Consider the following 17,666-nt stretch of genomic DNA (forward strand, 5'->3'; position numbering starts at 1 on the left):
TTTTTTTTGGTAGAGGTTTTTGCTATAGGGCAAGTGCACTTGCCAGAAAGACAGAGAAAGACAGAGAGACAGAGAGACAGAAAGCAAGAAATCACCCTCCAGGGGGAATGGCCTCGCCACAATCTCTTCTCCTCCATTCTCCTCTTGAGATCCTGGGCACGCACACACATACGCCCCGTGTGAGTTTAAGCCACTGGGTCCAGGACTCGAACCATGGTCGACTACATGGGAGTCCAACGACATAGACATTACTCTAACTGCTGGTCCCAAAACTTGTAAATAGTTTTAACTTCCTTGAACTTACTTCTAAGATACGAGTAGACTTCAAGTATTTGTGGAAAAATGGATGTAGAGTCCCAGTTTATTTTGATGTAAAAACAAATGAAATCCATGGATAGTTTTTTCATAGTACACATGTTCAGGAATTTAAGTTAATAAAATATGTATTACGAAGAACCTATGCATGCATTCCAAAATTTTTTTTGCACAAAAATAAAGTCATACTTTAATTCCATGTTTCCCACAAACTTTATGACTTCCTTTTGTGTTTTGGTAAGTAATTGGGTAGTGTGATAATGTATAATGTAGTGGAGAAAAGAGCAGATGGAGAGAGGGTATAGAACCAAAATAATTCATTCTTATCTTTATGGGATTCAGTTTCCTTATTTTCAGGCCTACCTTATGGAGTAGTATGAGCACCATGTGAGGCAACTGTTTGAAAATGTTTTCTTTAGCAAACTACTTAATCTATAAATTGGGCCCTTACTTTAGAGGGTTGTAAGGATTAAATCTATACAATTCATGTAAAGTGTTTGAAATAGTGTCTAGCCTACAGAAAGCACTAAAATCAACATCAATATTTTACTCTTTTTTGTTATTAAGCTGTAAATCTAAAACATTTAATTTAAGCATTAAAAAAATGAAATAAGAAGAAGAGATATAATGGGAAAATAGATCTATAAAAAATTTATTTCTAAAATAATCAGGAGTTGGCTACAAAGTGTGCTGATGTCCTATAAAACAAGGGCATCCACAGAACAAAGGAAATGTCATCCATTTTGCAAAATAAAGATTTACAGCCATAAAATAATGACAAAAGAGTAAAGCTACATTTAACAAAGCAGGAAATTGGGACTCAGCGACTTATTTGGTGGTATTGGAGGTGCTTTTCAACTATTCCATTGCTCTTTGTTCTACCAGCATTTTTCTTGAAAAGCTACAGAGAATTAAACTGTGTGAAAATTTCACAGTTCAAGCACACTTTTCCTTTTATTTAAATTTCTTAGCAGCTTCTAAAGATATGGCAAAACGGAAAATACAAGATGGTACTGCCTACCATGTTCACTTTGCAGGCAAAATGAAAACCAGTTCTAGAAAAACAATATCCAATTTTTATTACTATTGATGCACTGTCAAAAGTACATATTATATGACATATATCTATAGTTATATATTTACCTATCTATTTATCTATCAACCATGCAAATGGATGCTTAACTTTATTTTAATTGAGAGATTCTTGCTGTAGAGAGCATGCACTTGCCAGAGAGAGAGAGAGAGACAGAAAGTGAGAAATCACCCCTCTCCCCTCAGGGGGATGGCCATGCCATAATCCTTTCATTGCAACCTCTCCATTCTCCTCTCAGGATTTTAGGCACCCACATGCACATATGCCAAGTGCTGAGTTTCATACAGCTGGGTCCGGGCCTTGAACTGCAGTCAACCACATGGGAGTCTAATACCTTAACCACTATGCCACTTTCTGGTCCCTAAATGAATGTTTTAAATTGAAGTAAAAACAGAATATAGTATTCTTCAATTGGAAAAAAAATAAACAATGTAATCAACACTGTCATTAACTCTTGTCAGCTCAGATGGTATTCATTATGCATAAATAAAGAAATGTACTATGAGGATTCTTATTTAAGATAAATTTAACAGAGAATTAATTTTCTTTTTGTTGTTTGGTGAAGTTAGAACTCAGAAGCTCTGTATTAGTTTTTTCTATTTCAATTTCATTGCCTGTGCTATTAGTTACTTAATATTAGCTTTCTGATTCTAAAATGTGATAATCTACATAATACTGATGTAAGAAATGATTAAAAATAAATGAAGTTTCTCCGTGAAGAAAAACTTCCATGATGTTTTATTATAGATTACTTGGGAACTTCAAACTTATATGCTAAAATTAAGCCTTTCCTAAAGATCATAAGATATTTCTTAGTTTGTATCTCATTAATTTTCATAATTATTCTGTGAAAAATATGAAATAGAATGATTTGGAAAACTATTTCTTGAAACTTAGTTGGCAAAAATGACATTGAGAATGAGGTCAGACAAGCTGATGCTTTTAAAACTGTGGAGCTGATGAGCAAAACTCAAATGACACAAGCCATTTTCCCTTCTGTTTTTCAAAACAAAAATATTAGTTTAAAGAAAGTTTTTATAACGATTTACTGTTTTGTTTTCCCCTTCCTACAGATTATGGAACTGGTTATTTTATGGAGTAGTTATTTTTAAGGAAGTTACACCGAATTTTCTCAGTGAGTTTTGTCTCACTGCGTCACCTTTCAGGAAAAGAATTTCTAAAATTGGCAATGGTATTTTATTTATTTGAATGAAGTTCACAGAAATCAAGCATCCTGGAATGTAAGCTTTGTGTTAAAGTAGACTATCATTTCTTAAATAAGTTACATTTATCATGAAACTGCAATGAACTTCATTCAACAAATGTGATGCATGACTGTCTAGAAGTACATGAGAGTTCATACACTTGTACACCTGTGGTAATATTCAGTTACTGAAGGGGATCCTCTGGAGTATGTGAAACACATTGGTTTTACTGAAAAAAAAAAAAAAAGCTTATCTGAGTTTTTTTAGTTATATATATATATATATAATACATATACACATATACACACACATACACACACACACCTAGATATAGATATAGATATAGATATAGATATAGATATAGATATAGATATAGATATTGATAGCAAGAAGCAAAGGAGGGAGGAGGGAAGAATGGAAGGAAAGAAAGGTGGAAAGGAGAAAGGAAAAGCAAAGAAGAAAAAAAGGAAGAAATAAAATTTTGTCTCAAGCTATCACCCAATTCTATTTCTAAATTTCAATAACAAAACATTATAAACATGAAAGGGTGAAAACAGTTTCAGATTAATGACATGGAGACCTCATAATGCATGTTGGAAACAAAACACAAGTTTTCAAAAGATACTAATTTGAAGACTTAAGAAAAGACAAGATTTAGGGAACCACCAGTTAGCGTAATGGCTATGTCGCTGGACTCCCACATAGTCGACCGCGGTTCTAGTCGCAGACCCGGTGGCTTAGAACTCAGGCCAGGTACGTGTGCGTGCGTGCCCAAGATCCTGAGAGGAGAACGGAGGAGAAGGGATTAAGGCGTAACCATCCCCCAGGGGGGGTGATTTCTCACTTTCTGTCTCACTGACTGTCTGGTGAGTGCACATGCCCTATAGCAAAAACCTCTCAAAAAAAAAAAAAAAAAAAAAAAAAAAAAAAATATAAAAAGGGGGGGCAAAAAAAATAAAAAAAAAAAAAAAAAAAAAGAAAAGACAAGATTTAGAAGCTGTGGCCCAAAATAGCTTAGAGGGATCTGAAGCAGGCAGTTTTGTTCCACTCTACTTTGGGCGCTAACTTCACAGCAGTTATATATCTATACAGTTTAAATGCAACTTGTGGACTTAACTAATAGATTTCATATACAAAAGGGAAAGGATGATTATTACAATTACTATTGTAAAATGAGTAAGTGATTTTGCCCCTTTCTCAGTCCTTTTAAAAAAGTGCTTATGATATTTCATCATAAAAAAAATGCTTAGTGGGACCAGCAGGTGGTGTGGTGGTTAAGGCGCTGGACATTCCCACATGGCTGACCATGGTTCAAGTCCTGGACCTGGTGACTTGCTTTCTCAATTTCCATTTCTCTCTCTTTCTCTCTCTCTCCCTCTCTGTGTCTCTCTATGGTCAAGTTAAAATAAATAAAATTAAATAAATAGTTATTTAAAATAAAAAAAAATGCTTAGTCTGTTCCTCAAAATGCACTGATATATTTTAATGACTTTTTTTACATCATAATGATTATTCTATAACATTTGCATTAATTATTGCATCATGAATATATTTCTAAATAAACCAGTATACAAACAGAATTTATTTAAACAATATATTAGTGTGATTTTTGTTTCTTTTAAAGCTACAGATATTATTAGAACAATGTCCTTTGGAAGTGGTTTCTTGAAGAGCAGATAATGTTTATTAGATGAATGCATAAAAATAATGCCCCTATTTTTGATCAAGTATCAAATCATATCATCCAAATGACAAGTCATAACTTGAAAGTCAGTACATTTATTCCAATGGTCTTGTTATTTCTCAAAACATGTCAAATTGTTTTTTTCCATGTTACTTATGCAAATCTATTCACCCAGTATTACTTTATATACATATGCACCACTTAAAAAAAACACTTTAGCCTTAAGATTTACCTAAAATTTTGTCTTTGGTCATTTTTGAAAATTAAATGCACTCTCCTCTCCAAATTCCAAATTACACTGTCATTAAGGATAGGGTATAATATATATATATTGTGCATGCACATAAGCAAGTATATATATATTCATTTTTTTACATGTGTATATATCAATTCTAAAATAAGAGTCCTAAATTAGTTTTGAGTACTGGCAACATCATTGGATTATCAATAATAATAATAGCCTTATAGTAATGAACAATCTTACAGTGACACTTAAGGAGAAGCGGACACTACTCATTAATGCATTGATTCTGGCATTTTTGTTTTAAAAAGTGTTGAAGGTGCTTGATAATCATATCTCATAAAAGTTAAATGTCATATGTATGTCTATATTTATTTCCATCACAGTTAGATGCAAATACCATGGAAATGTGATGCAAAAAAGAACAGTCATTTCTCTGTTTACATTTCTATTATGGAAATGAATAGCCCATTAAATATTCAGAACTTCAAACTGTAGTTTTTATTTGTAGGACATAGTTTAGACAGTCTAGCTAATTGTATTAGTTGATGTGTATAGACACACACACACACACACACACACACACACACACAGTCACATTTTCTATTTCTTGCCACTGTTCTGATGATTGTTGTTTGCCCATTTCAATGAGCATCCTCTGTTACTGAAGAACAAACTATTACGGAAATGGTCACATGTACTCAGTACTTACATTTCAGCTCAGGCAGAGACATGTTAGTGGACTACTGTAGCTAATACTTCTCCCACATTTTGAATCCATAGGCTGTTTCTTCGTCCTAACACCTAGGTAGCAATTGTGATCTCGTTCCTTCTACCTTTACCAGTATCATAAATGCTCTCCAGTTTATGATAAAATTCTTCCAATTGAGTTCTGCAAGCACGTACTTTAATTATCAATTAAAAACTGGGCTTTAAATGTAAAAGTGTGTCTCCCTGAGTGGAGCACCAAGAGTTCATAATTGTCTTTGCAATGTAGCTCGTAACAGGCAGGTTCTGTTTCATGAAAAGATGGTATACATGTGCACAGACTATCAATTACATCCTTCCTGTCCTTTCCTTTGCTCATGTGACGCTATTGTTTTTCTCCTGCTCCTTCTGATTTCGTGAAATCCCCAAGAAAACAGCAACTCTGCTTATTGAGTAGATTCGAGAGTAAGGAGATTCTTTTCCACCCGTCCTCATACCTCATACGCATATTGTCCATGCTTTCCATATTCCTGCTTCTAGTTTCCACTCAAACACAAGCAATATTGTTTCAAATGTAAACAAAGATTCTTTCAACACCTTTTCAAACTTTCCTCCTTATTTAAACAAACAAAAACAAAACAAAACAAAACAAAACAAAAAAACACTTTTCTAATTACCTGGGGGAAGAAGGATCTCATATTGCCTGGAATTTTAACAATTGTATACCAAAAGGCAACAAAAATGTGCTAAAAAGCACAGGAAGTAACAAAAGTAATATATGCTTCAAATTTACAATATCTTAAGTTGTTTTGTTGTTGGCGATTTTTATTTTTTTGACATAGGGCATGTGAGGTCACCAAAGAGAGATAGAAGGGAGGAAGTGATAAATCATCCCCCACAAGAGATGGCCACACCACAATCTCTTTTCCTCCACTCTCCTCTCTGAATTTTGGGCATGCATTTTCAAGTGTGATTTTCAAGTTGTTGGGTCTGGGACTCAAACCATAGTTGGCTATGTGGAAGTCTAGTGCCTAACTACCAAACACCTGCCAGCCCCCAAATATCCTAAGTTTTATGGTTATATATCATGGACAATTTCATGAGCCTTTAAAGTGTATTCTAAAAGGTATACACAAATGTCTTCCTCTCCTTAAAATAGTCTCAAACATTAGCATAAAAAATATAAATGAATTCCCATTCTTACCTCAAGGAAGCTGTTAAAATAATACATAAATTTCTATTACAATGATATTGTTCTACTAATTTTTTAAAAGCTTGTACTATGTTAGTTATGTCAGATGATTAGTAACATGTTAATATTTCTAGTAATCTTGGAAAGGTTGAGACCAGAGGTGTGAGTCTTAACTCTATCACTCAGTTTAGGACACTGGGGAAACCCACTTTCAGAGTCCTGTTTCCCACATCTGCAAAATGTTGTAGCATGAAGATCAAGAGGAAGTAGTTAAAATCAGTCATCACAGGGGAACCAGCAGTTAGCGTAATGGCTATGTCGCTGGACTCCCACGTAGTCGACCGCGGTTCGTGTCCCGGACCCGGTGGCTTAAAACTCACGCCGGGTGCGTGTGCGTGCGTGCCCAAGATCCCGAGAGGAGAATGGAGGAGAAGGGATTGCGGCGTGATCATCCCCCCTGGGGGGTGATTTCTCGCTTTCTGTCTCTATGTCTCTCTCTGTCTGTCTGGCGAGCGCACGCGCCCTACAGTGAAAATCTCTCCAAAAAAAAAAAAAAAAAGAAAAAAGAAATCAGTCATCACAGTATTTGTAGGTAAAAAACAGAACTTTTCCTTTTGTATTTCAAAAGCTCAATATGAAAACTAAAGATATTTTGGGTACAAGTGGCATAAATTGGAATACATTTTCCAGGAAGAAGTACTATTGTATTTGTATATTGAGTAAAATAGCCTTTGGTGAGTTGATCTTTGCCCACCCATTTTTATTCTACGTATGAGGGCCTTCTTCCAAATACAATTTACCAGTAACTCAGGTATTTGATATCTGACAATGACTCTTTTTTTGTAAACAGAGAAAAAGTCCATACCCTTGACTCTCAACTGACCCATCAACTAATATATCCTGTGTGAAATACTGGGAGGTCTTTAAAAAAATACCACACATGATCAACTTTTAAACTTTTAAGCTTTGTTACATCTGATTCTCTTTTTCTGTGTGTTCTTTTTTTTAAGAATTATTTAATTTATTATTATTATTTAACTTGCTACAGGGCTTGTGTGCTCACCAGAGAAAGACGAGAGAGAGAGAGAGAGAGAGAGAGAGAGAGAGAGAAAGCACACAAGCTACCAGGTAAGGGACTTGAACTGTGGTCAGCCATGTGGAAGCCTAGCACCTTAACTGCCATGCCATCTGCTGGCCCCAATGGCTGATTCTTTTTGCCTGCTTTCTCTTTGCCACTTTATGAATCTCATTTATTCTACAATTCTAAGGTTAAATGTCACTTCTGTTTGGAAAACTCTACAGTTGGTTGTTCCTCTCAAATTTACTTCTACATGACTTCTATAGCATTGTATTATCATCATTAATGTAATTCTCTAACTGCCACAGTGAAAACAATGGGACTCAAAGTTAGTTTCTGTTTTATGATTTCAATTCAAAGGCACAGGCCTTACGTCAAACATATTGACTACGAGTGGGATGGGCTCTGTATTCTAATAATTACGGGAGCCAGAACTCTCACAGGTGATCATGCTTGAGTTTAGGCACCGGCAGCTTGAAAAACATGCTGGTCACATGTACATGTGAGCCTAAAATACTGACAGGATAGACAAATGGAGGAGAAAGTATTGCTTCCTGATCACACCCCACAATGGGGTGGCACCTCCCTGTCTCTCTCTCTCTCTCTCTCTCTCTCTGGCAAGCACATGTACCCTCTGGCCAAAAGATTGGAATAATTTATATATGTATATACATACACACACACACACACACACACACTGTGAAATCAGAGAGACTTCGGCTAAAATAATGGCTTTAGCACTTATCTGTTGTGTTGCTAGAGCCGTTTACTTAACCTTTGTGAGACTCTATAAGCCTCTGTTTTTTCATGGATAAAATGCTGTGCTGATTAACATCTTGAGTGAGTGCATAGTAGTAGTAGGAATTCTAATGATAAAGGTGCTCAACAGGTATTTGTTTAATAAAAATATGATTAAATGAAATAAATGTACTACTATTAGGAATTATTTATAGGGGACCATATAACCTAAATTCTAAATGACTCATTTAAAACCAACTGTTATAGTACATTTAGTGAGGCTGAGCCATTCCTGTATTTATCTTGGACCTCTGAGAGAACCAAATTTTATAATGATGGTGATAATGGTGACAGTGAAAACATGACAATGATGAAAGTAATGATGCTAAAAGAATACAACACTTATCCCTCAGGAAGTAGGCATCCTCTCTGGCTAAACTCCTGTTCAGTCACTTCTTAATGACCTAACACCAACATTAGAGATGCATAGAAGTGAAGAATCTCTTTAGACATGAAAAAAACAAAAAAGAAAGAAAAGAGTTTTCAAACTCAAAATATGTCCTCGGCGATTCAGCAGTTAAGAATACATGGCTTTACGTTTAATTCTAAAGAGTTTATTATGTATACTTACTGAAAAAATGTCAAAAATATATCAGTGAATTAATAAAAGGATAAAAAGATGAAAAACACAGTTTGAGCAGTTTTAAGAGGACATTACAAAGCTCGGATAATAAATATTAAAACAAATGAGTATATAATTTTCTTTAAGTAGGAAGGGGATTTCAGTTTAGCATAAAATTAAAAGGAAAAAAAATCCATAGCAAATTGTGTTCTGTGTGGAAAAAAATGTAGCCCAGAAGGTTTTGAAGTCATTTTTATACCAATGAAACATATTTTCAGTTATTTTGCTGGCTATTGACTTGGACAGCAGGGGAAAAAGCGACTACATTGGATAATGGAAGATGTGTTTTTAAAATAAATCATTAAAAACATGACATAAGCTGGTTGGTTGATGAAGGTCCAATTTGTGAAACATTATTGATGTTAATGATGGTAATCATGACAGTTGGGAAGTATCTAAATAAGAAAAAGGCAATGCTGCTTCTGTAGTATAAATATAAATTCTATGCTAGAATTTATAATGATTAGCGAGAACGCACACTAATATATTTGATGCAATATTTTGAAGGTCACTCAACTATCAACTTGCCATAATGCTATTCAATTAACTACACAATAAAAATCTAAGATCATTTACGGAAAGAATTTTGTAGTGCTTGTAGAATAGTACATTGCAAATTCTGGCTGTATGTACAAGCAGAAACATATGATCTAATGCACTATTAAGCAAACTGTAGCTTTGCTGTACATTTTTTAAACATTAAACTAATTATGATGAGGTTTGGTCTCACTATATACTGCATATTTAGTCTTTTTTTAAGAGCCTATCAAATTGAATCACAAGATGCAACTCATTTATGCTATAAGCAAACACATGCAATATTAACAATGTACAATATCCTGGCTTAATTAGAAAAAAGCCCATGTTATTCTAAATATATTTAGGAGTGTGATACCACACAACTCTAATTTGAACTTGCCATTTAATTATATTTTTAAAACTAATTTACATGACTTGGAATTTCTTTTTTTTCTTTCTTTTCTACATAGCATATTGTTTTATCAATTCAGTTAAAATTGGCTTCTACTTAAACTAGAAGAGAGAATACAAAGTCTGAATAAGCTGAGGAAAGAGAAGGCATGGAGGTGACAGTGGTGACGATAGACAAGAAATCACTCAGATTTGATGATCAGAGGTTGTTCTGTTTATCAAGTTATTGGGCTAACCTCTACTAGTCTTCATTCTCTAGACTCTAGACTAAAATTCCATGAACAGAATATACTTTCTTTAAAAAATTTATTTATTTCTTCCATGAGTAAGAAAAAGAGGCATAGAGACACACAGAGAGAAAGACAACATCCCCAAAGTATGTTTTGATGTCATGAAGCCTCCAGCTTCAGCCAACCCTGGACTACAGGCACTGGCAAGTTTACTGAGGGAGGATTCTGGGAGCAAAACTGGGACCTTCTCAAGTGTGTCAGCTTTGAAGACTGTGGCATTTTACCGCTATGCAACTGTCCAGATTCTGCCAGAGTCTTTTTCAGAAAACGATGTCTTTCAAAATTCTTTCCTCTTTCTTTTTCTTTTTCTCTCTATTTCTTACATTCACAAGAAAACCTTGAATCTCTTAATATCACCCTCAACCTTATGTAGTCAAGTACTAAGGAAGGAATCTGAGGGTACCATATACCCCTACAGCTTGGACTATATGATTCTCGATGCCTTTGTTCCCAAAGCTATTGACTCTGCTCTTTACATATGGCCAGCTTAAGTTCAAGAGCCATCTTTACTATTCACACCAAAAACACAATATACATGGAGTTATTAAAGTCAGTAATCAAATTTTGACATGGGCAGTTCAAACATACTGTTCAGGTTTTTTTTAAGCTTTTTTATCAATGGCATGAAAGCACACAATATGGTGTTAAACAAGTTAATTTCTGGATGACAGTAAAGCAATCACATCGGAATTTAATCTTAAAAGTCTCCAAAAGTAAAAACGATTCTTTACCTTCACAAATTGTGACACCATTTCCTGAAAATCCCATGTTGCAATAGCAAGCTTCAACTCCATTACGTATTTCACATTTTGCATTTGGGAGACAAGGAGTCTTGGTGCAATTTTGAGTACAGAAACAATTCAACAAAGTGGAAAAAACCACTAAACAAAACAGAGAAAGACACCTTTTCAGAAAGATAAAGCAAAAACCTCCCTTACTGTTGAGTTAGAGTACAATAAACACAAATCCTCTTCCCTTCCATTTAGATAAATGGCTATGAAAATTTTCCAAGGGAGCATTTAGCAGAATAATAGTAGAAAAGCAAGTAAGCAAACAATTAAGGTGTTTTTTTTTTTTTTTCAATTTTATCCTTTATCAAGTAGATTTCAACAAAGGTAACATGTAATAAACAACCAGCTTTATAATAAAAACTCCATTCCCTAATCAGTATTCTGTGGTACTTCTGTATCACCCATCATTCTGAGGTCACATACTTTTAAAGGTAACTGCATGATTGTAAAGCAATTTCCCGCCTTTGGGAGTAATCTGTGCAGAAATCAAGGTAAATTGGTTGTTTGGGCCTTTTCAAATCCAAATCTATGTTATTTTAAAATGATATCAACATCTTAGGAGAGCAAATGCAATTGCTTTTTTTCCCCTAGGTATTGGTGATTGTTTTTAATTCTGCCACCTTCATAAGAACATTTCTTTCACATTTTCTTCCACTAGGGGAAATTAAAATAATATTCAACATGTTGGTCAAAGACTGATCTTCCAGAAACAGAATTCTGCACAAATACGACCAACAAAAATGAAATGAAACACATAACAGGACTTATTTCGGAGTTGTTGAAAATAATTATTTTGTAGACTGTCAGGAAAATATGAGGAAAAGCACGGGAGGTTCCTTTTTTACTGTAGTTCCAGACCTTCTCTTTCTCAAGAGAAGACTGGAGAATGAACAGTTATGAATCATGAAGTCAGTGTTCTGAAAACAGTCATCTGAGATAAATTGTCCTTATCTAATACCAAGAGATTCTTAAACATCCAATTCTAAATCCCAGCCTCACATAGGACTGGATATACTGTCTAAACCAGAATTAATTTGCCTTCGGAGACGTGATTTATTATCTTTCCGCACAGCATCATCAAAATGGTATTTTAAATGAACCCAAAGTCTGGGCTGGCAATCCCCTTAAAATGTCAGGAAGCCTCTCACAAGTGTTAATGGTTTAGATTTCCCAAGTTTCTTGGGGGAGATCTGAAGAAAGGTCAAAGTCTGAGGCTTTGGGCACTTTAGGGACTTTGTCAACAGGAATAAAAAGGTAACAGTCCTGAGCTCTGAATATCCAGCTCCAGGATGAAAGGCCAAGGAGAAAAACGTCCTGAGACGTACCGCGTCAATTTTCCTTGGAGACCGAGCCAAATACACTTGCCACGTGAGCGCCACTTTGTAAAAAAAAAAAAAAAATACAGAAAAATCCCGTTCCCTACCAGTGATGAGGCCCCTGCCGCCCATCGGTGACCAGGGTCGCTGCGCACTCACCTAGGAGCGGGAAGACGTTCATTGGCGGCGTCCGCGGTGGCTGTGGTGGCGGGGGAGCAAGGCTGGGTTTGCGGGGCTGTGTACCCTGGACGCGGCTGGGCGGGCGCGACAGGGTCTCAACTCCGTCCCCGTGACGCACCGGCTTCCTCCCCTCCGGACACTTTCCGGCCTCTTTTGTGTGAGTGAGTGTGTCAAGCCCTCAGTGTGCTGGCCACATCCGGCCTCCAGCCCCTATCCTCAGCAGTCTTCTTTCCCTGTCCTGGGCCCGCCAGCACCCAGCACTATTGCAGACCTTAGGCAGCATCGCTTTGCCCAGAGGCACAGCCTCGAGTGTGACTGTAAAGCTGGTGGGACCCTTCACCAGCCACTGTCCTTCAGAGGCCCAGGGGATGTCCCTCCTGAGAGCTTCCAGAACTCAGTAGGCTTCAGGGGTCCTCCCTGCACCTAAATTCCAGGATACAGTCTTTTTTTATTCACCAATAAATCTTTCTAAAGAACAATGGTTCAAAGAATAGTCAGGAGACCTGAGTCTATGAAATGGGGCATTGCCAGGACTTGGCCTTCACTTTGCTAGGACTCAGAGTTCCAAGGTATAAAATAAAAGTACATTCTATCTTGCTCATGTGATAGGATTATACCTAAGTTGACTGGGTAAAAATAAATAAATAAAAGTAAATAAAAAAGAAAAGAGCCAAGTTTCAAGCATTAAAGAGCTATGAAAGTACAAAACTACTGTTCATGTTGAATTAAATTTCAGCTAAAACCCACCTCTATTCAACCTCCACCCCAGGACACTTGATACATCATCTATGGTATTCTTTTTGAATGTCAACCTATGAGTAATGATTTAGAAATAGATCATCCAGATTTGAACCTAGAAACGATTCTAGCTTAAAAAATTAAAAATACCTGGCAGGCAAAACTAATCTATAATGACAGAAAGCAGATCAATGGCTGTTTGAGGCTGGGATAGGTGAGGGATTGACTGTAGAAAAACACAAAGGAAAATGTGGGGATAATAGCAATTTTCTGTATTTTGATCCAGATATGTTTGCCTAAGTGCATGCATTTGTTAAAGCATATCAAATTCTGTCTTCAAATCAGTGCATTTTATTGTTTGAAAGTTAAATACACTGTATTGTATGCAAGTTTAGATAGAGTTGCTTAAAAGAAATGGCTGATGTTTATCCTATCAACACAAGTCAATTATCTTTGCATGGTTAAGGTACACTTTTGCCATATTTCTTTTTGTGTGTGTATGTGTTTAACATCTACTGGAACCTGCTTTGTAAAGGAGCACCCTCACAAAGGTAAACAGCCATGCCTCTGGGCCCCAAGGAGCTGACAAACTAGTGGGCAATAACTAAAACCAGTCACAATGACACGAAGGCACAAAGGCAGAAGTGTTTATATATAAGTAATTTCCCTGGTTCTCCACAGAACTTTTTAATGCCATCTCTGGCTTAATTTAATGTGGGTGAAAAGTTCCTGAGAGACGTACTAGCATAGATGAAGCAAATGAGGAATATTGCTTAAAAATTAGCCAAAGTGGGGTCAGTCCATAGCATGGTGGTTGGGACTGCTGGATCTCACATGGCTGACTGCACACTTCCAGTCCTGGAGTGGAGGCTTGGAAAACGCACTGGACATGTGTGAGGGTGTACCGAAAAAGCCCAAGAGGAAAATGGAAGAAAAGGGATTGTGGCATAGCCATGCCTTGGGGGTGGCTTTCTTTTTCTCTCTCCCACTTTCTCTGTCTCTCTGCAGCTAGTACACATACCCCATGGCAGATTAAGAAAAAAAAAAAAAAAAAAGCAAAAGTGAATTAAAATTTGAATTTTAAAAAATGTCCATTCTTTCCTTGTGCACATATGTTCTTATTAAAAAGTAAACATTGGGGCCAGCAGGTGGTATGGTGGTTAAGGTGTTGGACTCCCACATGGCTGACCGTGGTTTGAATTCCAGACCTAGTGGCTTGTTTTCTCACTTTCTCCTTCTCTCACTCTCTCTCTCTGTCTTTTTAGTCAAAGTAAAATATAAATAATGGTAACAAAATTAAGTAAAGAAATAATTTTAACAAAAAATAAACATTTATTTATATATCTTATCAAGAAAATGATGGCATACAGGTGAGTGTAAAGTATTTAATAATGCTTACAATTTTAATAGTTGCCCTATGAAAAATCAAAATCACTTAACAATACCAATGTATTGTTTAAAGATTTTATATTTTCTAAAGGAATGGATATAAGAAATCTCTGGATTCATTGTCTTTTCAATGCTTAAGAAGAAGCATCGTCAACCTCCAAACTTTAAAATTAACAGTGGAAAATAACACATACCTTAAAGAATTGGTTGCAAAAGAATATTGAACTTTATCCACAATTTTCCCTTGACTACTGTTGGATCATGTTAAACTTTGGAAGATACAAAAAATACTTAAATTTTGGCTTACTCATTACACATAGAAAAGTTAAGTTTCAGCTGCCAATTGATTGCCACTTTAATGGGTTACACTAGTGCAAACACTTATCTTACAACACTAGATCTTATCAAATCCATGATTAGTTCTATTTTAGGTCTGTCCATAAGTGTCAAATTAAACAGAATTTTCTTAAAAAGTTCTTGAACAGGTTGGAGTTTGCTGTGGAAAGTGCTCACCCTGAAGACTTGGCTTAGTCTAGTTATTATCTTGAATGACTTCTTTAATCTTGTGGTTATCCACTGTTCACCTACTGTACAATGGAAACTAATGCTTGTTATACTAGATCACAGAGTTGCTAAGGTCATTCATATATATCTCCAACTCTCAGTCATCCATCCCCTTAACAATAAGTACACCTAAATCTAGGAAGTAAGGGCACAGTTGACATAAAGATACTGTTTAAAAGTGAATTTATTGTACCCACAGAGGCCAGCTCTAGGAACATCATGGTGTTCTTCAATCTCCTTCCTGAGACCCTGGTGACAGTGTCATATCCTCACCTGAGTCTTAATATAACTGAAGGCAAAGTATTCAGCTCTGTGTCTATGCCTCCAAATATCAGCACCACTCATGCATCATTTGATTTTTCTTAACTTACTGAGCATTTGTCACCATGTTGTTGATAGTTGAAAGTCCTCATTACTTCATATTATCTCAGTAAGACTACAGTTTACCACATAGAGTTTTCCACCATAGCTCAGTTTTAGTCAAGATCAACATTAACAATGTCCAGTTGGCAGAAGTGCTATAGAAAGAAGAAGAATTGACCTATGAATAAATAGGAAAGAGGAATTAGTTCATAACATACTAGAAAGAGTGTTAGCGAAGTGAGGAAACATCCCCCAATGTAGGGTGCTCAATGAGTGAGTAAGGACTGAGGTTTACACAGTGGACTTGCCTATTAATTGTTCTTAATCTAGTTTCTTAGAACTCAAAGGTCAGAGACATTTTTTTTTTTTGATTTTTCAGAGAGAGATTTTTGCTATAGGATGCTTGTACTTGCCAGAGAGAGATAGAGAGAAAGAAAGCAGGAAATCATCGCCCCTCCCCGTGAGGAATGGCTATGCTACAATCCCTTCTCTTCCATTCTCCTCTTGGGATTTTGGGCATGCATGCACATGTGCCTGGGTTGAGTTTTAAGTTGCCAGGTCTGAGACTTGAGCCATTGTTGGTCATGTGGGAATCTCTGTTGTCTGAATGAGTTAACAAACAAATAATTTTCTAGAATAGTACATAGTAAAACTGATTTTAAAAATCCAAATTTTTGTTTTTAGAGATTGGCTAAAAATTGTTTACCTAACAGGTTTTTCAGGTTTTTAGATACATATGGCATGAGGATATAGCAAAAGTAGATATTTTTATTCATTTTAAAGAAAAAGCCAGCAACACTTAGTTATTTGTAAAATAATTAATAGGTCCTAACAGTAAGAAAAATGAGTTATTTCTGTTTTTGTCTAGTGTTATTAAAATTAACAGTGGAAAATAACACATACCTTAAAGAATTGGTTGCAAAAGAATATTGAACTTTATCCACAATTTTCCCTTGACTACTGTTGGATCATGTTAAACTTTGGAAGATACAAAAAATACTTAAATTTTGGCTTACTCATTACACATAGAAAAGTTAAGTTTCAGCTGCCAATTGATTGCCACTTTAATGGGTTACACTAGTGCAAACACTTATCTTACAACACTAGATCTTATCAAATCCATGATTAGTTCTATTTTAGGTCTGTCCATAAGTGTCAAATTAAACAGAATTTTCTTAAAAAGTTCTTGAACAGGTTGGAGTTTGCTGTGGAAAGTGCTCACCCTGAAGACTTGGCTTAGTCTAGTTATTATCTTGAATGACTTCTTTAATCTTGTGGTTATCCACTGTTCACCTACTGTACAATGGAAACTAATGCTTGTTATACTAGATCACAGAGTTGCTAAGGTCATTCATATATATCTCCAACTCTCAGTCATCCATCCCCTTAACAATAAGTACACCTAAATCTAGGAAGTAAGGGCACAGTTGACATAAAGATACTGTTTAAAAGTGAATTTATTGTACCCACAGAGGCCAGCTCTAGGAACATCATGGTGTTCTTCAATCTCCTTCCTGAGACCCTGGTGACAGTGTCATATCCTCACCTGAGTCTTAATATAACTGAAGGCAAAGTATTCAGCTCTGTGTCTATGCCTCCAAATATCAGCACCACTCATGCATCATTTGATTTTTCTTAACTTACTGAGCATTTGTCACCATGTTGTTGATAGTTGAAAGTCCTCATTACTTCATATTATCTCAGTAAGACTACAGTTTACCACATAGAGTTTTCCACCATAGCTCAGTTTTAGTCAAGATCAACATTAACAATGTCCAGTTGGCAGAAGTGCTATAGAAAGAAGAAGAATTGACCTATGAATAAATAGGAAAGAGGAATTAGTTCATAACATACTAGAAACGAAGTGAGGAAACATCCCCCAATGTAGGGTGCTCAATGAGTGAGTAAGGACTGAGGTTTACACAGTGGACTTGCCTATTAATTGTTCTTAATCTAGTTTCTTAGAACTCAAAGGTCAGAGACATTTTTTTTTTTTGATTTTTCAGAGAGAGATTTTTGCTATAGGATGCTTGTACTTGCCAGAGAGAGATAGAGAGAAAGAAAGCAGGAAATCATCGCCCCTCCCCGTGAGGAATGGCTATGCTACAATCCCTTCTCTTCCATTCTCCTCTTGGGATTTTGGGCATGCATGCACATGTGCCTGGGTTG

General features: G+C 36.0%; 1 protein-coding gene across 1 annotated transcript in view; it reads right to left on the reverse strand.

Annotated features, from left to right (window-relative positions):
* Positions 1 to 12,688, reverse strand: part of ADGRL4 (adhesion G protein-coupled receptor L4) — a 134,925-nt gene extending 122,237 nt beyond the window's left edge. The window contains exons 1-2 of the mRNA XM_006146087.3: positions 12,423 to 12,688; positions 10,888 to 11,037 (exon numbers count right to left, since the gene is read on the reverse strand). Coding sequence (XP_006146149.1) covers positions 10,888 to 11,037; positions 12,423 to 12,444 — 172 coding nt within the window. The 5' untranslated portion in view covers positions 12,445 to 12,688. The remainder of the gene's footprint in view (positions 1 to 10,887; positions 11,038 to 12,422) is intronic.
* Positions 12,689 to 17,666: the final 4,978 nt, after the last annotated feature.

Source organism: Tupaia chinensis, unplaced genomic scaffold (genome assembly GCF_000334495.1).
Source record: "Tupaia chinensis unplaced genomic scaffold, TupChi_1.0 Scaffold000164_1, whole genome shotgun sequence".
NCBI lineage: Eukaryota > Metazoa > Chordata > Mammalia > Scandentia > Tupaiidae > Tupaia > Tupaia belangeri.